At 37.4% G+C, this 23,065-nt stretch overlaps 1 protein-coding gene across 6 annotated transcripts; it reads right to left on the reverse strand.

Moving 5' to 3' along the window:
- Positions 1-445: 445 nt before the first annotated feature.
- RNF146 (ring finger protein 146) lies at positions 446-21,710 on the reverse strand. 6 transcript variants are annotated; one of them, XM_036872089.1, is made up of 4 exons: positions 21,374-21,710; positions 12,945-13,052; positions 5,530-5,605; positions 446-2,379 (listed from the first exon to the last, which is right to left on the reverse strand). In XM_036872089.1, exon 4 carries the CDS (start codon positions 2,376-2,378, stop codon positions 1,299-1,301), a length of 1,080 nt encoding a protein of 359 aa, XP_036727984.1. In that variant the 5' UTR covers position 2,379; positions 5,530-5,605; positions 12,945-13,052; positions 21,374-21,710; the 3' UTR covers positions 446-1,298. The 6 variants fall into 6 exon arrangements, with proteins under 6 accessions (XP_036727984.1, XP_036727986.1, XP_036727987.1 ...); XM_036872091.1 differs by having other exon boundaries at positions 21,202-21,379; XM_036872092.1 differs by lacking the exon at positions 5,530-5,605 and having other exon boundaries at positions 21,202-21,710.
- Between the last annotated feature and the right edge of the window lie 1,355 nt (positions 21,711-23,065).

Here is a 23,065-nt window from a genome sequence, read left to right on the forward strand (position 1 = left end):
ACAACATTGAAAGCAATTATACTCCAATAAATATGTAAAAAAATAAAAAATAAATAAAAGTAGTGACAGTTTATATTTGCTATTGTAACATTCAATTCACCTTTGAAAAATCATATTAAAGACAACTTGCGTATGCTTCGTGATCCTACTGTTTTACTCAGGAAAATATAGAAGAGAAACTCAGCGTTACTTTTCTTCAGAATCAAATTCTGGATTACCAAGTTAACCCAATGCTTCCTACCTTGCTATATAGATTGTACCACATTTTGTGTTGAATCACTTTGTGTCTACTAATGCTGTTTAAAAATAAGCCTACCATTTAATTCAGATTAGGGTTAGCCATTAATGAATACTGGCAAAGAAAATCTAATATATATACACGGTCTCTACTATCAGTTATTTAAGGCCTTTAAGTCTCACAGGCTTTAGGTTTATTTCCATACATATTTATTCCATGAACATTCCCTGTAGACTCTGTTTAAATATTCTCTATGAAGAAATCAGACTTTTCTGAGCAGGTGGACTATGTAAGCTGAATACACCACCGATTCAAATCACCCCCTTTTTAGTGACCTTTTGGCCACAGATGTCAAAATGTTTCCATCCCCTTCCAGACTCAAGAGACAGATTATTTTTGATAAACTCTAGTATTTATTAAATTATAAAGTCTGTAATCAAAAAGAAAAATGTGGATCAAGACACCTCAAACTACAAGGACTAGACAGCAAAGCCTATGGGAACGCCATGAAGTGTGTTAGAAAAGATTCTGAAACATAAGTTATAAGCTGTTTTCTTTACATTTCCATTTCAGTAACTTTACTATTAAAGAGTTGTTATTCATCTATTTTAAAACCCCAAATTCACATCTATGCTCACATTAATTAAGCTTCTTGTTCATACTGATCCCAGACATCTCATAGGTGCCAAATTTTAGTAATGGTTTTTATGTCATTCCATGCAGAAAAATATGACAATGCAAGAATCAGATGAGGATCGTTAATGCACAAATAATACACGCTGGCCAAAAGAACTGAAGATATTTTAAAAAACTATAAACAGACCTCAAGAAAACTGGGTTATTACTAAACAGCTCTCAACTATTAACACCCAAGTTCCTTATATTAAATAAATTTCTCAACAGAGACATGATAGACATTTTAATTACAGGTCTATCCTTACCATACCCCTTCCCACCCCAACTCCCAAAATGCACTACTAGGGATGAGTATAATGTTATGTGGGCAGAAATGTACAGGTAACCATTTTTACCTTGAGCATGGATCTGAAAACTTTATTACTTAAACTTCAGTTACTGTGCACTGTCCATCAGGCCTTCTGGATCTGACACTGACACCCACTGTTGCACCCCCTGCCACGGATCGATCAGTTCCTGATAGATCAGATCGATCAGATACTGTCTGGTTGGGATTAGGAACCGAAAGTCTCTGTTGGGTCAAGGAGTGTTGCGCAACAAGCGCAGATCCATCCTCACTATCACTACTGGCATCTGATTCGGTTTCTTCAATGGAAGTGTCTGGTGCTGGTACCCTTCCTGAAGATGGTGACTCATGATCTTCTTCTCCTTCCCCCCTATGACTCCTTTCAGCTATGCTGTCTCCACCGAGTTGTAAATGTGCAAAAGAGTCTTCCAGAGAAGTGCTTGCATCAGGGGATGGTGTTGCAGGGCTTGTTAACTGCCCATCTACTGACGTCAGGGGCCTTACAGTAGACGACACCAGAGGCTGAACAGAAGCTCCACTCTGTGCTGGTACACTGTCCGCTCCATCAGCAGAGCTCTCTCTTGCTAGGTTTACGGTATTAGCATCACAGTCCAGCCTAAGTCCGGCTACTCCCTTCTTTGGTATATCTATTATATCCCGCTTAATCTTCCTGCGACGTCCATGTTCATTTCTCCTATATTGAACCATATTTTCAAGATCGGCAACATACAGAAACCCGGCAATTAACATTTCGGTGCTCTTTTTACCTTTGGAAAAAGCATCTTCCAGCTCTCTACTAGTACGCTCATCATACTGCCACCACCCATTTCTTCCTTCATAATACCATGCATATTCACCATTTCCTCTACTTGCTGCCTTGAGTTCTTCTGGTGACAATAAGGTTGGCTTATCAAGGAAATCCTCGGGAATTTCTTGTCGACAGAGGGCACATCGCTTTCCAAGCCATGACGCTCCCTTCACACACAGATAGCAGAAAACATGCTTGCAAGGCAGACTGACTGGGTGAACACATGTTTGCAGACAAATGGCACATTCAGGGACAGTTAGAGAAGGTGCAGTATTAGAACAGGACTCATTCGCTTTCCTGTTCGTAGGAAGCATGTTTATTGAGTGATCAATTTCACCACAGCCAGCCATCCTAAGAAAATGAGAGAAAATACATATAATATTAAAATCTTGTTTTAACTCTTCCAATATCTTAATTCAACAATTCAGAAAACATTAAGTACCTGTTACATGCAAGCCACATCCTAGACAATGGGGATACAAAAATGAAAGTAGAGAAAAAACTCTAACTTGTACAGGAAAATCTTTTTGATTTGTATTAATTTTTACTTGGCGGGGGGGGGCAATGAGGCACACAAATGTTAAGCCAAGAATAAAAACATACAACCAAAGTATAGATTTCAAATAAATACACCATTTCTATTCATTCACAGAACTTGCAAGATAGAACTAAATGCAAAGCTTTTAAAATGTATCAATACAACCCATCTAGACTTTTACAATCAGTCTGGAAAGTAGAGAAACAGAAAATCGCTAAAAGTAATTCAGGTTACAGTTGCAGAAAGTAACAAATTTTGTAGCCTTTTAGGATACTAGTAGGTGCAGTTTTGCAAATATTGCCATGTATTAATGTACTTTTGGTACTTGACAAGGAGACCATATGAAATCAATACCAGAGTTTAAATTCTAGAAATTCCCTTTCTCTGCTGTATAATCTAAAAACACTGGTTCAACCAGTCATTTCATTCCCCCTCTGTGAAACACTCTCTTCTTATGGCCTTTTCTGTTGTTGCTGCCTCTTTCTAAACCATATATATGCTCTTCTTGCTATACTCTTTCAAGATGATCTCATCTATATTCATGGCTTCAACTGTTACCAACTCATAAGTTGACAGTCACCAGCCCAGGTCTCTCCTTTTAGCCCTATACCTATACTTTTAATTGCCTATTTTAGATCTCTTCTTGGATGTCTTGAAGGCACAAAACTGAATTTATGATCTGCTTCCTCCTTATTTACTCACCCCCTAAATGCCCCTCTGGAGACACCTCTATTCATCTGCTTTTCAAGCCAGAAATCCATCATTGAAGCTGTCCTTCTCCTAACCCCTCCCCAACCAAAACATCAGCAAGTTTTATATTTTACCTCCTAAATATCCCCTAAATCCATCTACTATCCATCTCTACCCTTCCCTAGTCACCAAGCAAACACTACTTATTAAATTACTGCATATGCCTTTTAATGGGTCCAGCCTTACCCCTTTTTAAAAAGTTGATTTTAGGTTAAAGACCAGGATCTATATGCCCTGCATGGTCTGGATGCCAGCTCCCACGCCAGCCTCATCTCACATCAAACTTCCCCTTGATCAGGCTTCCAGCCACAGTGGCTACTCCCTCCAATAATAGGTTTTCTCTATATGGAACATTTCTTCACTTCTTGCCTCTCATGCCCCGCCATGGACAAACTACTACGCATCTTATATCTCTCTTGAGAAAGCCTCCATGAATTCATAAAAGTTAGACGGGAAGCAACCCCACCAAAAAAAAAAAAAAAAAAAAAAGCTCAACAAATGTTACAATCATGTAAGACCACGGGGGAAAATAACATGAATACCGAAGTTGCCCTGAAGAGGAAGGAGAGAGGAAAAAAACCCCAAAGATTTGTCAAACTATCTACAAACAATAAATGTTGGAAAGGGTGTGGAGAAAAGGGAACCCTCCTACACTGTTGGTGGGAATGTAAACTGGTGCAGCCACTATGGAGAACAGTATGGAGGTTCCTTAAAAAAACTAAAAATAGAACTACCACATGACCCAGCAATCCCACTCCTAGGCACATACCCAGAGAAAACCATAATTCAAAAAGATACATGCACCCTAATGTTCACTGCAGCACTATTTACAATAGCCAGGACATGGAAGCAACCTAAATGTCCATCAACAGAGGAATGGATAAAGAAGATGTGGTACATACACACAATAGAATATTACTCAGCCATAAAAAAGAACAAAATAATGCCATCTGTGGCAAAATGGATGGACCTAGAGATTGTCATACTAAGTGAAGTCAGACAGAGAAAGACAAATATCATATGATACCACTTATATGTGGAATCCAAAAAAAAAGGGGTACAAATGAACTTATTTACAAAACAGAAGTAGAGTCACAGATGTAGAAAACAAACTTATAACAAACCAGGGGATAAGGTACCATAAGTCTGAGGGATAAACTGGGAGATTGGGACTGACATATACATACTACTATATATAAAATAGGTAACTAATAAGAATCTGCTGTATAGCACAGGGAACTCTACTCAATGCTCTGTAATGGCCTATATGAGAAAAAAATCTAAAAAAAAAAATAGTGGATATATGTGTATGTATAACTGATTTACTTTGCTATGCACCTGAATCTAACACAACACTGTAAATCAACTATACTCCAATAAAAATTTTAAAAATTAAATTAAAAAATAAAGATTTGTCAAATGATGTATAGAGCTTAAACACTGGCATAAAATTTGGAACTTCCACCTTACTGATTCAGATAAACATTTATTATACTACTACTATGGTCCATATACAATTCTGAGTATTGATGGATCTAAAGATGACTAAGACACATACCTACTCTGTTAAATAAGGAAACGTACATGCAAACAAGCAGATATTCACAACGTGACCTGATTGCTACAATAACTGAAATGTGTTAGGATACTTATTAAAAGTAACAATGATAAGAGAGATGAGAGGATAAACATAGGTTAGAAAATTTGGGGTACAGGAGGCTGGGGAGTGGAGGAGATTCAAGGCAGAGACATGTGCAAAGCACTGAGTTATAAGCAATGGAGCAGCAGGAAATAAAGCTGAAAAGGTAACCAGATGCCCAACCTGAAAACCTTATTGTGCCCTGCTAAAGAAAATCCCATAGTAACAGGAAACCACAGATATTTTAAAGGGGGAGAAAATGGTAAGAGGGAGTATATGAGTGATAAGTGAAAGACTGAGAAATGGAGGTGAAGACCTCACAGAGACTAGCAGCCCTTAATTAACTGCTGCTTAAAGTCAGTGGCAATCTCTCTCTACTAGTTGGTTCTACCATTTTAAATACGGAATATTTAGTATTTAATCACCATAAGGATATCTGCTTTTTTCCCCAAGATCAAGCTCTCGAAAACGGGTTCAATGGTTACAAAAAGTATATAGTCAGTAAAAATGTTCACACTTATCTCTTAGGCTTTCATCACAGTACATCTAATCAAACAAAAATCCATTCTCTTACTGCTTTTTCTGTGTCCTTGGTTCCTCAACAGGCAAGGTTCAAAATGATAGTAAGTTTTTGAAAAGACTGCACTTATCTAGAAAAGGAAGCAACACACAGTCTCAAGGGAAAGAACTGATCTCCATGAAATGCTTAATTTCCAATCTTTTTTTTTTCAACCTTTAATTTCATTTCCAATCAACTCCTTTACCAGAAACTCTACGTTACAGAACCTAGTAAAATACAACTTTTTCCTAACCTATGGTAAATTCTAAGTCAACCAAATATGACCTTTTAATATGTGTTAGGCACTACAGGAGCTTCAGAGTATTTTGAGATACACTCGTGCCTTCAAAGATTTTGTAATTTAACAATCTGAGTTATAAGTGAAAGCACATGCTTCTCAACCGGTCAATTAATATCCCCCACCTATTTCCCCTAAAATGAACTGGCTGTACACAGAATATTTTGTTAGGCTCTCAAAAACACATATGTATTTCTTGAATACAAAATCTAAGTACTTTCCAAAATGGCAAGAGACAGAATACCATATATTTCATTTGTCATTTAGCAAAAGATTCAGAATACTTTTGTCTGCCCCAGGTAACCTTACACGGTGGTAACAGTTTATGTACACTACTTTCAATTTGGCCAAATACCATACTCAGTGCCCAAAGTACCTTTAAGAGATTTAAAAGAAAAAATATCTCACACACCATGCTTCTGGGACTTCAGTTTTCTCATCAGTAAAACAGGAAAAATTCATGTTTTGACTCAAAATTCCCTTTTCTAAGATATCTAATACATGCTCATCACACAGTACATAATAAATACTTGCTAACTGAACTTAGCTTCTCACTTTTCTGTTTATTGGCAAAAGCTATATATAGGCCGTGCTCAGGAAAAGAACAACTGAAAACAGTTGTAAGGCACTGGCTACCTAGTTTTAATTCATCAGGTCCTATCGCTACATTTAAATCTCAGGATAACTTAACATTTTCGTAACAAAAAGAACTAAAATCAGCTGTAGAAAGGGTGAACGATTAGTACATATATTCTTTCATCCCTTTCAATTTAAGTTAAAGAAATCAGTTGTCAATGAAATTCTTGAAAATCTTTTTTTAAATCTCCAAATTTATTTGAAGCCCAAGTAAGAAAAAGAAAATAAGGAAGCCCTCCATCCACAAGTAATAATTTAACTGAGTAGGCGAGATGTTTGATTCTATTTGGAAGACAAAATGTTGAAATGGGCTAATGCTCATCAGTACTCTGAAAAAACAATAGCAACATCTCATATACAATAAGTCCATATCCTAAACTATCTAGGTACCTTCTGGGCAAAGGACAGGCCAATAAGTTTAAAATTTTAAAAAGAAAATGTCTAGTAAAATGTAAATAAAATATCCAACAGTGCAACTTGGATGAACGCCATACTTTTAAAAGATACATAATCCCAAACCCTGCTGTATTTAAGTAAAACTAACCCCAAAAGTCAATCTTCCATTAGATGCAGTTATCTACAAAAAAGAAAGTTTTCAACCTAAAAACATTACTCTCCATCCTGTTTAATATCATCAATATTTTATATGACTCTTACTCTTGCATGCACAAATAAACGTAAACATATAATTAACAAACTAAAAAAAGCAATTACAACCATCTCAGGGGAAGACATGAACTGTGAAAGCAACAAGCTTAGAAAGGCAAAACAATTCTTTTGGGGCAGGTATTTTGGTTCCCTCATTAGAATGAAGTAAAATTGGATAAACTTCATCAGAAAACAGACACAAGATAGTTAAAGTTTCATTCACCTAAAGCACTTTCAACTATCAATTTGCCATAGCAAACATCAAATTCTGATTCTTTTTAGCCCACCAAATACACTCCTAGTCTATCACCAACTAAGAAACGGAGAGAACTTATAAATACTTTTTACATAACTCTGGATGAGGCACATACAGTGGACAAGATACCATTAAGATATTTAACAAGATAAAGACAAAGCAACCCAAACCACTAGCCTGCCTATCTATAGACACACTTCAAGGTAATTTTCATTACCATTTTAATCTACTCTACAAAACAGACTTTTTTTCTTTGCATAGTTTCAATGATCTTCAAATGGGTTGGAGACTGAATATGTTCAGAGGATCATACTGGTGTGTAAGAAATGCTTTTTTTTCCTTTCCTTTTTGTAGAGCAAGGATTTGATAAAGAGAATGCTAATCAAAGAGAGGTATTCCCTAATAAATGTCTCAGGAAACTTCAGAGATCATTTTGGAAAAGGGAATTTATTTCCTGGTTACTAAATTAAGAATAATATGTAGAAATTTGGAATGACGTTAGTCCAACTCTGCTGAAAAACACAGTAAATGTTTCACTTTTTCCAAGACTTTTTTACTAACTGAACTCTTAATGTGATATTATGACTTTTAAGCATAAATCCCATTCTTCTTCTGAACTATGTAAAATATTTCTGGAAGACAAATAAACGTCTATTAATGCTAGTAAGCCTTCTCTTCAACAAGACCAAATATAGAGGGATATGGGCAGATTTAGTGGAAATTTCCAAGTATTCAGATTTTGTTTAATCTTCCTAAAGACATTTCATTAGTCAAAAGAAAGGTAAAATTACTATAAATGAAAAAGACCTTTAGCTTACATAGTATTGAAGAAATTTCTGCCAGCAATAAAAACTACAAATATTAAAAATCAGATTTTTAAGTCTGGGCTCAGAATCCAATTAAAAACATAAAAAAGGGAATAAAGAATAAGGTACTGCAACATCTTTTGTGCATACCTACCAAAAAAGAATGGCATCTTCCTTCCCAAAACTTTGACTATTTTTTAAAAGAAAAAAATTCCTCAAATCTTTAGTTCTGCTGGAATATAAAGAGTTTGAGATTTAATACAAGTTAAAAATATAACATTAAAATTTTAATTTTAACAATGACCATTCCTAAGTCCTTAAGGCAAAATTCTTAACTTTTCCTATTGTACAGTGTGTTGTAATTGGTGGGTGTTTAATTTCTGTTGGATGTCTGTTGATGCATATCTTATTACATTAAAATATAACAACTATTTACTGATTGCATAATATGTGGCAGATACTTTGCGAAGCACTTTATATCTAATCCTCTTATCACCCTACGAAATGGGTCCACTATTTTCCTTATTTTACAGATGAGGAAACTGAGGTACAGAAAGTTCAGGTGAAGAAATACCCAAAGCCACAGTTCATTAAGTGACGGAGCCAGCCTCAAATCTAGGTTTCATAATCCAGGTGATCTGACTTCATAGTCTTTACCCTTAACTGTTACAGAATGCCTCTAAAATAATCATGACTATCCAAATGTAAGAACCGCCATCAATAATTTTAGGAAAGATAAGACTTCAGGAAGTTACTAAGAAATGTCATAGACTGATAAAGGAATGACATTTTTATCACCTGCTGCAAGAGCTGTCACGTATTTCTCCTTAAGCCTTTTCAGTTTTGAACAGAGAAAGTGTCTGAGCATCTACCATGCCCATGGTGCTAGCAGAGAAATGGATAATAAAACCTGCCATCAAAGTTAAGTTGAAGAACACTACATTACCTAATGGTTTCTGATAAGTGTAGGATACCATTTCTTCCTTTGTACTCCCCAGTAACTAGCAGGGAGGGGGACAGATACATTTTGAATGGATGAAATGTACTATGCAAGAAGTATTGCAAAGATCTTGTACATTACGCTATCTTAGTAAGCTTAAACACTTATTTTAAATACAAATGGTTCTTAAACATTGTTAGGTTCACAGTCTTATTAAGGAAATCTTACATATAACGTCAAGGAGTTCAAGGATCTCTATGAAGCTGGTCCATATATGAACCCCTAAGGAGGCAACAGGAATTCACTGAAAGGTTTTATGTTAGGAAGTGACAGTTTAGTAGTTTATCAAGACCATTTGGACAGGAGTTTGGAGGAAGACTTGGTAGCATGGGGCTAAAAGGAAACTAAAATTTATAGTAATCCAGGTATAAGATAATTGGCGGGGGGCGGGAGGGAACAGATGTAAGGCTCCAACAATAGAATATAAGAAATACTAAGCAAACAGAAATGAAAGCATTTAGTTACTGATGGATGATGGCATCATTCATCAAGATTCAGAACTTGAGGCGAGTTCTGACATAATGACTTTGAGATATTTATAAAGTCTTCAGATGAAGACAGGTAGGTGACAGTTGAGTTTACTAGATAGGTGCTCTGAAGAAATCTAAGCAGAAAGAAGTCTCATGAGTCACCAACACATACATGGTTCTTGGGACATAAAAACGTACGAATGCCCAAATTAAACCTGTAGAGAGAGCACACAAAAGGGCCAACCATAGAACCTTGGATTACTCCAACATTTATAAGTGAGGCAAAGGATGGGAGGAATGGTCAGAGAGGAATGGGGAATAAAGTAAGACTGCCACCTCAAAAGCCACAAGGGGAGACATTTGCAAAAAAGAAGGGTCAAGCAAGGAGAGAACTTATAAAAGTTACTCTTCAACTTATGAAAATTTCCATATTTGTAGTGAAATGTATGCTGCAAAAATTGTGAGCACCATATACTGATTAGCTATTTTGATTCCCAGAATCCATCAAGCCTGCTATCAATTACTTTTTACTCAGCTAAGACATCTTTCTTTCCCTATTCCCACAAAGACTATTACAAAACTTCTCCAACCTCTTAGTAACAAGATATTCTGGACTCCCTTATTAAGAAATAAGGTATGAATGACTCCTCAAAATTTATTTTTATCTTCACTCTACCTTATCATCATTCCTCTTGGCTCAGGATGGGGTACTGCTAGTTTTCAAAGCTAAACCATCCCAATTCCTCCAAGACTTCGATTAATATTCTCCATCCCTAAATTTCAAAATCAACTAACATGCTAAGTCTAATGACCTCTTTCAGTCTAATCTATTCGATCCCATTGCACTAAATGATATTATTAACCATCGACTCTTTTTCTAAAAATTTATATTATTCATTTCCATGATGGTGCTCTCTCCCAATTCTCCTTTCTGTATCATTTTTTTCTACCTTCTTTAGCTTCCCTTAAATATCAGTATTCCTCACAGGGGCTCTTGGGTGACCAAGTTTTCATACTACATTCTATGCCTAGACAATCTACTGAATATTCCAAACTTATATAGATGTATTAGTTTGGAATACTCAGTAGATATATAGTATATATATATAAACCCCCATGAGTCCCCAAATCTAATATCCAGAACTGTTCTGGATACCTAAAATCTGTATTTCCAATTCTGTATTCAAAAAGTCTACCTCAATATTCTCCAGCCACCTGAAATCAAACATTAATAAAACCAGAATTATCTGCTCCCCTAAACGTACACCCTCTTCCTTTGGTCTCTATCTTGGATAAAACTTGGGAGTCATCCTCAGTGCCCCCCTATTCCTTGGCCACTTTGCTTTTCTGCAACAGAAACTTCTTTAGAATGTGTTCCCTTCATTCCTAAAGCTGTGACCTTAATTCTGGCCTCTTGGACACACTCTTGTACAAAATACTGACCTCCCAAGTGGCCTTCCTGACCTCAGTCCTTTCTTCTTCATCTTTCCTCAGTTCAATTATGTCTAATTAGTCTCCCCTCCACTCAATCTTCAATAGTTTTCTATTGCCTACATAATCTCATAGAAATTCCTAAGCACTGGCTTTCAATTATACTGACATAGCCTTCAGAGTAAAACAGACTTAGTTAAAATCTATCATTTATTCTTACTGTTGACCTCGAACAGTGTTTCCCAAACTTCTCGGAAGATGAGAATTAGCTGGTGTGCTCTCTCCTGGAAATCTGGACACATCTGGGTTAGAGTCTAAAACTCAGTTTTCAAGAAGTGCCCTAGTAGATTATTCTCAGAGAAATTTGGTAAACACTGACCCAGGGAAAATGACTTCATCTCTGTTTCTTCATCAGTAAATAAGGCTACTACTATCTTCTGACTGAATTCAATAATCCAAGTAAAATACCCAGTAAGCACCTGGCAATAAGTAGGCACTAAATAAACACTCATTCCCTGTGAAGTCTCTATTTCCCACTCCATCTTCACACATAGGACTGCTCCCTGACTCCCCTAAGATACCTTGATATTTAGGCAGCTGTGCCCTTCCCCATTCCCTTGGCTTAAAAAATAATTCCTAGTTTTCTCAGATTGTTAAAATTCTATTCATTCTTTAAGACCAAACCAAAAGTTCCCTGTTCACTCTGAACCCTTCAGATGGAATAAATCCTCTCAGTTCTGAAAGCATTTTATTGTTGCCTCAATATAGTATTTCTTCTACTGTGTAATTATTAATTACATATGTGTCTTACTTACTAGACCACAGTCTAGTTCCTTGATGGCCATGATAGTCTGATGGTCAGACTATCTGACCTACAGGATTAAAAAATATACATATGTATATAGATAGATAATACATGAACAGGGTTAAAGAAAAAATATATTTGTCCCAATTTTCAAGAAAAATGCTTACTGGTTTCAATTGTCTTTTATCAAATTCTCAACACTGACTAAGAATGATATGGTCATACTTTTAATGGGAATATATAATCAAAGCACCATATTGAAAAGTTGATAACAATAGTTACATGTCAAACTGGGAGAACATGTGAAATAGTATCTACAAGGGTCACACTCTGGTCAAGTATATTAAACACTGTTATCACCAAAACTGTAAAAGTAAAGTGTTCACTGCATTTTTCATGAGTGACTCAAGTTGGATATTTTTCACATCAACTTGGAAGACGGAAATATGATGTTCATTGTGTGAAAAAGTTTCATCAATAACAGAACGAAGTTCAATATGGGCAAGATCAAGGTAGTATTAACATTTTAAAGCATATTTCACAAAGAGAAACTGATAGGAAAACAGAACTAGTAAAACTGGGGATTACAGTGACTCCAATAGGAATTAAAATGCATGTACTAACTTGTTAAAAAAACCAATTAATTAAAAAACCAATTTAATTTAGTGAAACATGTTTTTAATAACTAGTGTTCTATAACCCATAAGTCTTTCTTATTTATAAAGGCTGATATTATCTCCTTAGCTTAGTTATTTAAGTAAATTACTATGTAAAGGAAAAGTAGAACCTAGAAGACCTGGAGATCTTTCCAGTTTTTTTTTAGCCTTCTATGAGCAAATTTCTCTGTCTTCAGTTCCACTTTTTAATAGAGATTTTTCCCTATGAAGAGATTTTTTTTGGAAATCTACACTAATAATAATTTAATGTGAATAAAATTGTCAACTCAAAGATCTAAAAGTCTATATAAAATGCTCATTTTGTATAATTAAAACTAACTATGACAGATACTTGATTTGTTACATTTTATACCAGTCCACTTAATTTACTGCAGCTTTGGAACAAACATGATGCCATACTTACATTTCTATCACAGATCCCACAGATGCCTGTCACAAAAATAAAACATCATCTTCACGAGCAATCAGCCAGTTTGCAGTACTTTCTCCTCCACTGCTGGATCATCCTGTGCTGCAAAAGAAAAATTTCAACATCAACTTCTCTACAGACTAAGATCAACAAAATTAAAAATTAATTTCAGTCAATTATGTATGATTCTTCATTTAACAAAATTCACTGGCAAATTTTATCTCAAAAGTGGAAAAATTTCAAGACAAGGATGCCTGCTTTCACCACTGCTATTCAACACTTTACTGGAAGTTCTAGCCAGAGCAATTAGACCAGAAAAAGATATGAAAAGCATACAAATTGGTAAGGAATAAGTAAAACCATTAACTATTTGCAGAGACAGTAAAATTTCCTCTATTCTCTATATAGAAAATTCTGGAGAATCCCCAAGAAAGCTACTAAAGCTAATAAACAAATTCAGCAAAGTTGCAGTTTGTTATAAGTTCAATGCACAAAAAAGTCAGTTCTGTTTCTGTATCTAGCAGTCAACAATTCAAACAGGAAATCAAGAAAGCAATTCCATTTATAATAGCATCTAAAAGAATGAAATACCTAGAAATCAACTTAACCAAGGAGGTGAAAGACTCGTACATTGAAAACTACAAAGCACTGCTGAAAGAAATTAAAGAAGAGTTAAATAATGGAAAGACAGCTGGTGTTCATGGATTGGAAGACTATGAAGATGACAGAACTATCCAAAGTGATCTACAGATTAAACATAATTCTTATCAAAATTCCAAGAGCCTTTTTTCCAGAAATGAAGAAACAAATCCTCAAATTCATATGGAATTGTGAGGGGCCCCAAATAGCCAAAATAATTTTGAAAAAGAACAAAGTTGGTGAGTTCAAGCTTCTCAATTTCCAAACTTACTACAAAGCTATAGTAATCAAGACAGGGTGGTACTGGCATAAGGATAGACAAAGATACCAACAGAAGAGAGAGTCCAGAAATAAACCCATCTATGGCCAACTGATATATTTTACCACAAGAAAAAAAATTTAAGTGAAACAAGTTCTATATGGACAAAGTAGCCCACATGGAATGTATCCCATAGCCACTGCCTTCCTACAAGAAGGTAATGTATGGGAAGGCAAGGTCCTCATCACATTAACTAGGACCTCCTGGTATTTATATGTATGTCCAAGTTTAAGCCAGCCTTCGCTCAAGATGCCTGCTGTCCAGGAAGTCCAGAGTCACCAACTAAAGCATCATCTCAGCCATTAATCCTCTTTCTTCTCATTTAGTATTTCCTCCTTCCACTTCATCATGCCCACTGTAGGAGGCTCATTTTACCACACAGAAATTAGAATCAAGCATACATGATGACTAAAGAGATGACGGGCTTCACAGTAACCACAAGACAGGAGAGACAAATACTCTTTCAGTTCCATGTGCCGCTCACAGTGTGGGAATCCATCTCCCTAAAAAACTTGTAATTTTAGTATTTAAAGATTTTTAAGACGATATATGGCCTTTAAATACAAGCCAGCCTATCTCACCAAATGTTTAACAGACCAAACAGTGTGCAATCTGTTTCAAAACTGGAGAACTTTCAAAAGTAACTGACTAGAAAGGGTTTCTAAACAACTTGACTTTTTGTTTTACTCTGACTTTAGAACTTAGTCTTTACATGGTAAGACTCCACTGTCCTGACTTTCCCCCACAGCACTTTCACTTTACCCTCCAAGAGCCTACAACTTCAATGGCACCAAAGAATACTCCATCATTCACTTTCCTCCTGTAGCCTACTCAAAATAGAAACTGTCCAGTTTCACACACAAGACAGTAGGAAACACTCTACTATTCTAACATCATTGCTCTTAAAAACAAACAAAAAACCCCCACTTATTCTTTGAAGTCTCTAACCATTGGCTATAATCCCCTATAGCTATTCTCTCTTAACCCTTAAGGTACTGACTTAATCTGCTCACTACTGGTCATCCTATTCATCTTATCTCCTGACATCTCACCATGAACCTATTTAAATATCCTTGAGAATAAACCATTCAACACCTAACTCAGAGGTTCTTGAACTTGCCCCCCAGAGGTGGCTTGTTAGAAATACACATTCTCAGGCTCTAACCCGAGGTACTGCAGGCCAGTAGAGATGGGTTTCAGCCCAGGAATCTCACCTCAAGTGATGCTGATGCAGGTAGTCCATCGAATACAATTTGAGAAACACTGTCCTTGTTTTTCCAATTCCTAAAATCCTAAATTCAATGAACTTCATCACCCCCCTCCCCCCAACAAAATATGATGGCCACATTTGGAACTAGATGCCTCCTAAAACTACTGCCTCTCTAAAATCTTAATGTCACTCTCAGATCACAAGCTCCGGTCCTTTCAGCTCACTTATTCATTCCCACACCCACTCTTTAATTTCAAGGGGCCCTCCAGTCTCTTGACCACCTCCTTTCCTTTCTCCTATACCTGATCTCATTTCCTTTCCTGCCCAATCTGGAGCCCAACCATTTTAACTTCTTAAGAGAATGCTTGGTTCTCTCATATCTCTGTCTCTCATCTACACATACTCTACACACCCCCATCTCTGCATATATCTTACAATGTGACATCTCAGCTTCCATGCCTTAACCAATGAGTGCTGACAGAGAAAAACAAAATTCTTTTTCTCATTCCCCTCCCAACACATCACACCAAATTCTGTCAACTTTCATCCCTAACACCTTTGGAATCTATCTTCCATTCTCTTGCCATTGCTAGTCCCCTAGTTTAGACTTTTATCCTCTCTCTCCCGGACTACTGTTCCGCCTGATTATCTTGCTTCAGTATCACCCCTTAAATTTATTCACCAAGTCTCTGAGTGTGATACTCTTAAAAAGAAAAATGAAGCCTTCCATACGCGAAGCCCTATATGGGCTCTCCAGCCTATACAACAAGGGTAAAGCTCCTTAGGACAATATTCAAAAGCCTTAAAGACCTGAAACCTAAATAACTCTCTAGTCTTATTTATCTCTCACAAATTAATGCTCTACTTACACCTAATTACTCAGTTCTCCAAACTTCCCTCTGTAGTTCTGTATTTCCTCCTGCCTGGTATAGTCTCCCTCTTTTAAGGCTAAAAAGAATGCTACTACCTTTCTCTGACTACCTCCAAAAAACTGTTCCCTCCCCTCTATTTTGTAATTCTTCTGTTACTGAATTTATCATATGCACTGCAATCATCTGTTCGCTTCTGACTCTTCTAGTAAACCACGAGCCCCCTGAAGACAAGGACTATTATATCTCTAAGCAGCCAGTAAAATGCCAATCAGTTGTTGACGACTTGAACTGGTATTTCTTGGATGAATGAAAAACTAAATTTACTAACATAACACAACATTTGCATTCTAATTGTGAATAGGCACCCAGCCACAAAAGACATAAAGATATCTAAGCTCTAATCCTTTCTTTAAACAACTTAAAATCTAACAGAGGGAGTTACTACATTTACAAATATAAAATTCATGCCATCTTTATATCTTTTGACAAGTACATCATTTATCCAGCTTTATTCCCTGGCAATGAATTCTCCAGAATGCAGATAAAAATCTAGGAATAAAACCAATTTTAGTAAATCTTGTAAGCTACGGGGACTTTTCCAATTCCTGTATCCCATGGCTAAATTTCAAACCTGACTCTAAATGGATAATGGTTGAGGGAAGGAAAATAAACTAAAACCTATGTAGTAATCTAGATCCTAGCTATGACAACTGTGGTCCTCAACTAGCAACATCAGCATTACCTGGGAGTTCCTTACAAACAAAATATCTGAAGCCCCACTCCCTACCAAGAGAATCAGATCTCCAGGTATTTCATATGCATATTGAAGTTCAGGAAGCACTAGTAGACCCATTATATCATTGAATCCTCAAAATGACTCTGTGAGAAATTTTATAAATGAGGCATCCCAAGCCCACAAGGATTTAACCCCAAATCACAAAACTATCAATACTGGGAGATGAGATTCAAGCTCAAGTGTATCTTTAAAAAAATATTTTCCTCAATGTGCTGTATCTCAAAGAAAAGGTCTAGAATACCATTATCTAATAGAAAGATGATGCAAGCCACATATGTAATTTCACATTTTCTATTAGCCACATTAACAATAATAAGAAAACAGGTAGATTTAAAGAATATATTTTATTTAACCCAATATATTCTAAACATTACCATTTCCACAGGTATTTAATATAAATAAATAATTAATGTGATATTTTACACTCGTGTGTGTGTACACTCTTTGAAATCTAGTGTGTATTTTACCTATAGCACAACTCAATTCAGACTAGCCACATAGTTTGCTCGATAGCTCCATGTGGCTAGTGGCTACCAGACTGGCAATGCAGGTTTAGAATGTCTTGCATACCAACAGGTGTTTTCCAACACAAAACTGGCAATTTACTACAAGAGTTGCTGAATAAAGAAAATGAACTCCATGTTACTTTACTCACACCTTTGCTGGCACAGATAAAAAAGAAAATTGCATATTTTGCTGTGATCAAAACTGACTGGTTTAGCTAGTCCCAATTCTACCAAATAGATCCATCAACTCTAGCCTCTGAGAATTACAATGCCAACTGGGCACAACATAGGGTATGGCATGTATCAGTAATATTCAGAACAGTCATGTAAAGTAGCCCTCAGAAAACTTCTACGTTTGAAACCAAATATTTTTTCTTTAATGGAGGGAGGGGGAGGCTTTTACTTTCAACCAAAGATAAAAGAATAGTATAATTCTAACTACAGGCCAGAATTAATTTGGCAAACATACATAATTCCTTCTGCAACGAATGATTTATAAATTATGACCAAAGTCAACACAATTTATGAATTATTACAGTAAAATTTACCACAATATTTTGACATGCAAATACCAATTAGCTAATGGGTTAAGGTTCCTTCTTAAGGTGCAAACTTATACAGAAATGAACTATTAGGAAGGTAACATAGGAAGAGAAAACATATGAAACTAAATGAGATATTTCTGCCCCTTAACAATTCTAAAGAAAAAAAGTGGCAGACTGAATTTAAAAATATATAAAAGAGATTAGAGAGTATCAGTTAATTTAAATCATTTACCCATTCAACCAATTAAGTATAAATGAAAATGAATATTGTATTATTTATAATTTGTGACCACTCAACAAATTCATGCTCCTATTATTTGCACCTACTGTTTTTTTCTCTGAAAATAGTTAGGCTTAATTACAACTCCACTTTTCAAGTCAGTCATGGAGTCAAAAAAAAAGTTTTTTTTTAAATTATAGATTCAAATAAATGATTACCTTTTTTAAAAGAACTCATCAAAGAAAAAGATAAGCATGTAACAGTTAAAATATCAAATTACAAAGATCTGAAGATTTCCTGTATTTTTCCAATTATACTAACAGATGTTTAATAAAATAGTTCTCTTTATTTATTCAAAATACACAAAACAGGAAATGTCTATATAAAAGATACCAGTGACAGAAAAGAAAAATACTACAAATCTTACAACTTTTGGTATACAAAGTCAAAAAAGAAAAAAGAAAAAAAAGCAAGGACCAGTAAAAGAAGGAACACAGAGAGAGAGATCGGGTGTAATTTAGCAGATACATCTTAATATTTCTTAAGAAAGAGTCCCAAATTGAGAGATGTAACTAAATGCCCTAATGTTTCCATTTTTAGCTTTCCTTCTCATCTCCTGCTAAAACTCAGCTTACAGAAAGCACAGGTCATACTGGGAAACAAAAGTCTTTGGTCAAAACTCATTTCAACTAAATGGTGTTCAATATTTTACAGTACTCTGTGTTAAAGAATTATTTCCACCACTGCATTTAACACTTCCCATAAAAAACATTACTGTATGACAATCTCCGGGCTTCACAATCTTCATACCCAAGAATTAAATCTTTGTATTTTCCACCCAAAAATGTGGGCTTTGCATTTTATTTTAACAAAACATTAAATGTGAATGTGAACAAATACTGTCTTTTAATCACATAAAACAGAAGTTGCATAGCCTGCAACCATTCTGTAAATAAGAAAAGCTCTGCTGCTAATTATCTGTGTGACCTTGGTCAAGTCACAACTCCCATGTCTTAGTTATTTCACCCTAATCTACACTTCCATAATTCTAAATACTTTAATTAATACGATTTAACAACGGGTTTTGTTTTAACTAACTCAAAGGGTAATAAGCCATGAACACTCAACAGTCCATAAACAGCACAGGTGATTGTAGCAGAATGTAAATAAGATGGATTCCATACCCACAAAGACAGTTTCTAATCCAGCTGGTCGCACAAAATCAGGTTCCTTGGGCACAATCAAAAACCAGGCAAGAGGATGGAAAAGGTTCACCTTCTGTTACTAACACTGGGGGAAAAAAGCATTCAAATACCCAACTGACAGTGTGTCAGGTGTTTTATGCTAGTAAATTGCTAATACATGAGATAATATTCTCTATGCAGATCAATACTGTGAAAAGAAAAAATTTAATACTATCTTTTTCTTCTACTAAGTCAAGAAATCATTTTTAGATCCTTTCAAAAAAAAAAAAAAATCTGCCCCATCCTTGCACAACTCAAAAACAAAATACTTTACCAGTTGATACATGTCTCCTAAAAAAAAAAAAAAAAAAAAATTCTTTTTTTCTTCCTCTTGTCTAATGATCAGCTATTTGGAAAAACAGTTTTCCTGATGATTATAATTCTACCAAGTTTTTAACAACGAGTGAATAACAAAATCCTACAAATGTTTACCATTATTTTCATTTGCCCACAATTTACACTGGCCCACTTGAAACATAAATTCTAAATCAAAGATTCGGCTTAACAAAATGCTCCAATTTAAGATGTACAAGCTAAAACAAACACATCCAAAATCTATTTCTAGAGTGGTTTTTCACTTTTCCGGTTTGCTCTTTAAAATTGGATTACTTGATGTATTTTCCTGATTTTTAGAGCACTCCCAGATATTCAACACAAACAGTATTTGCTGGTCACAAAAACAGCAAAGCCAACATCATAAATCCTGTTATTTGTGCAGGTCATTTTCCTCCTGTGTCCTACATGCCACGTCTTTTAAAAGTCTAAATATAGATTCACTTATTAAAAAAACAAAAACAGTTTTAAGTCTTCCACTTTCCATAAGTATATACTGCTTTTAACGCCAATTTCATACTTTCAAATTCTATTTTAAAAGTACACACATTGGAGGGGTACCTGAAATGTCAATCATCCAAAGACAACGCGTTTTTCTATCATTTCTTGGCTTTCTTCTCTCAATTCCACAGTTTTAATATTACTTAATAAACAAAATATTACTTAAACAAAATGTACGTACTTTAGAAACATGCTCACTAAAATGGCACTTAGGGAAAAGAAAAACATATTAAAAGCGATATCAAGGGGAAAAGATCTAGTTGCCAGAAGTGTGTGTAAACTCAAAACAATTTTTCAGCCTTTCTCTAGATGCCCACGGAAAATAAAGCAGCGGCAACAATATAAGGCCCGTACTCTTTCAGTCGGGATGGGGGGTAGGGAGAGAATTCCGCACCCAGCAACCAAAAGAACAAAGCAACAGCCTCCGCTGTTAAGATGCACCGAGGTTTTTGGAGGCTCAGCGGGTACTGAGAGATCTCTTAATGATTCTGATGCTTTAATAACAGCGCTGGGCTTAACCAGGGCAAGGCGAGGGACTGCTCGTCATATTAGGCAATACCCAGAAACTGAACAGGAGGAGGAAGGAAAGAGGGAAGAGAAAGAAGCCAAGGACACTCCGGAAAAAGACAAAATGCAGGAACTCTACGCCCTGACCCAAGGCCCGGGTAGAGGCCTCCGCACGGGAAATTGGGAGTAGGATACCCCTCAAACCATTGCCGCCCCTAAATCTTGAAGCCAAAAGTCCCCGTGTAGAGGCCTGACACAACCGACGAGGGGAGAGGAGAGGAGAGAGACCTGGCTGCCACCAAAGGCAGCGACGAGGACCCCGGCGGAACAGGCTGCGCAGTAATGGCCGCTGCTCCGCCTCTCGCACCCGGACCGTGACCAGCTCCGGGCTGTCGCCCAGGGCAGGGGCTGCGGTGGCCCCAGGCAACGCAGAGCCCGTCACCGTCTTCTTGCCTGTGACAGCAGCCAAGCTGGGAGCGACGGAAAAGGCTGAGCTGTCCCACCCCGGCTCGGCGCAACAGCCGCGGTCGCCCCGGCCCAAGGGCGTCCACCTACGTACCGGCCCCTGACCCCGCCGCCGCCGCCCCTCTCAGGCCCGGAGCGCAGGGCCGACCCAGAGCGCGTCGCCGTTGGAGGTGACACTGCGGGCCATCACTCCTCTCCCCGAGTTAGGATCCCGGAACGGCTGACTTTCACCCTGCCCCTCGAGTGGGCTTCGCCCCGACTCCCACCTCTGTGACCACAGCCGCAGTCGCCTCGCAGTCTTTTCTCTTCGGCCTCGGAGCCCGCAGCAGCCGGGGACGCGCGCGCGGCCGTCACGTGACCGCCGGTAGCGTCGCGGGGGGCGGGGCCGCGCGATGCGGAAGCAGCGCCGCGCACCCGTGAGCTCGCGCAAGCCCAGCTCCGCCCTAGTTCCCCACGCCGCGTTCCTGACGCGCGCCGCAGGGTGCCTACCTTCGCCTATCTTTGGGGAGCTGCAGTTTCGCCGCTTCTAACTGCTTTATATTTTGCTTTACTTGTAATTAGGTGCCGAAGAATTCTGAAAGAATGCAAGTCCACCAGAGAGAGATTTGGGGCCGAGGAAGTAAGACACGTGTAGGACCAGCAGGTGGTGCTGCTCAGAAACCCAGCTTCGAGATCCAGGGGAAGCCCTTTGGGCGCCTAGCTGGATTTGGGGGTGAAGAGTCCTTGGCAAAACTACTTGTTCTCTTTCAAAAAAAAAAAAGAAGGAAGTTCCAATTTATTCATCTTTTGAACCACTGAGCAACTTAATAGGAAAAAAAATCTTACTTTCCTTTGGGCTCATTTTTCTTAGACTAGGACACAGGAAGCTGGAGGAAGAGATTAATCAGCATAAAAATCTAAAACTAAAGAAATGGGGCTTCCCTGGTGGCGCAGTAGTTGAGAATCTGCCTGCCAATGCAGGGGACACAGGTTCGAGCCCTGGTCTGGGAAGATCCCACATGCCGCGGAGCAACTGGGCCCGTGAGCCACAACTACTGAGCCTGCGCGTCTGGAGCCTGTGCTCCGCAGCAAGAGAGGCCGCGAATAGTGAGAGGCCTGCGCACCGCGATGAAGAGTGGCCCCCGCTTGTCACAACTAGAGAAAGCCCTCGCACAGAAACGAAGACCCACCCAACACAGCCATAAATAAATAAATAAAAACTAAAGAACTGGATTTATTTTATTGCACGTGTTTGGTTTCAAACATCAGAATCCTGGCAGTACCCTCCATTTCATTTTAGCATATACATCATCTTTTTTTGGAACTGATTGTATTTTCTTAATTTGTAGTAAAATGAAAAAGGTGGAAGAGCATGCTTTTTTATTTTTAAAAGAATATATGTTTCAACATTCCTTGCCAGCGTCTTCTTAACTTGCAATGCTGTTGCATTTTGAACTCTCATTAACTGTTTATGGTTAATTTTCAAGGTTGGAAATTGTTCAGTGTTTATATATATGTGCATTTTCTTTTATTCTGTCTGTCTACCTGTTTATCTGCTGATCTGTCTATCCATCTGCGTACAAGAAAGGAATTAATCAACAGGAATCCCACTAAAACGCCGTTACAGGCTTCAAACTCTCTCTCAGCCACAGCTATAGTCTTAGTCATTTCAGTGAATAGCTCTTGCTCACATCATCTTTCCTTGCTCACACCTATCTGTGATTTCTCCCTTTCTCTTATGCCCCATATCCACTTTGCAAATAATCTGCTGGCTCTTCGTTCGAAACACGTTTTGAATTGGACTACTGACCACCTCTACTACAACCTACATTATCTCTTAGCCCAGGGACTGGTTTTCTTGCTTCTGTCCTTGCTTTCCTTTGAGTCTGTTCTCCACCCAGAGGCCACAGTAAACTTAGTAAAAAGGAAGTCAGTCATACCACATCTTTGTTGGAAGTCTCCCCTAGCTTCCCAAAACA

This window comes from Balaenoptera musculus, chromosome 12, assembly GCF_009873245.2.
Source record: "Balaenoptera musculus isolate JJ_BM4_2016_0621 chromosome 12, mBalMus1.pri.v3, whole genome shotgun sequence".
In the NCBI taxonomy this organism is placed as follows: domain Eukaryota; kingdom Metazoa; phylum Chordata; class Mammalia; order Artiodactyla; family Balaenopteridae; genus Balaenoptera; species Balaenoptera musculus.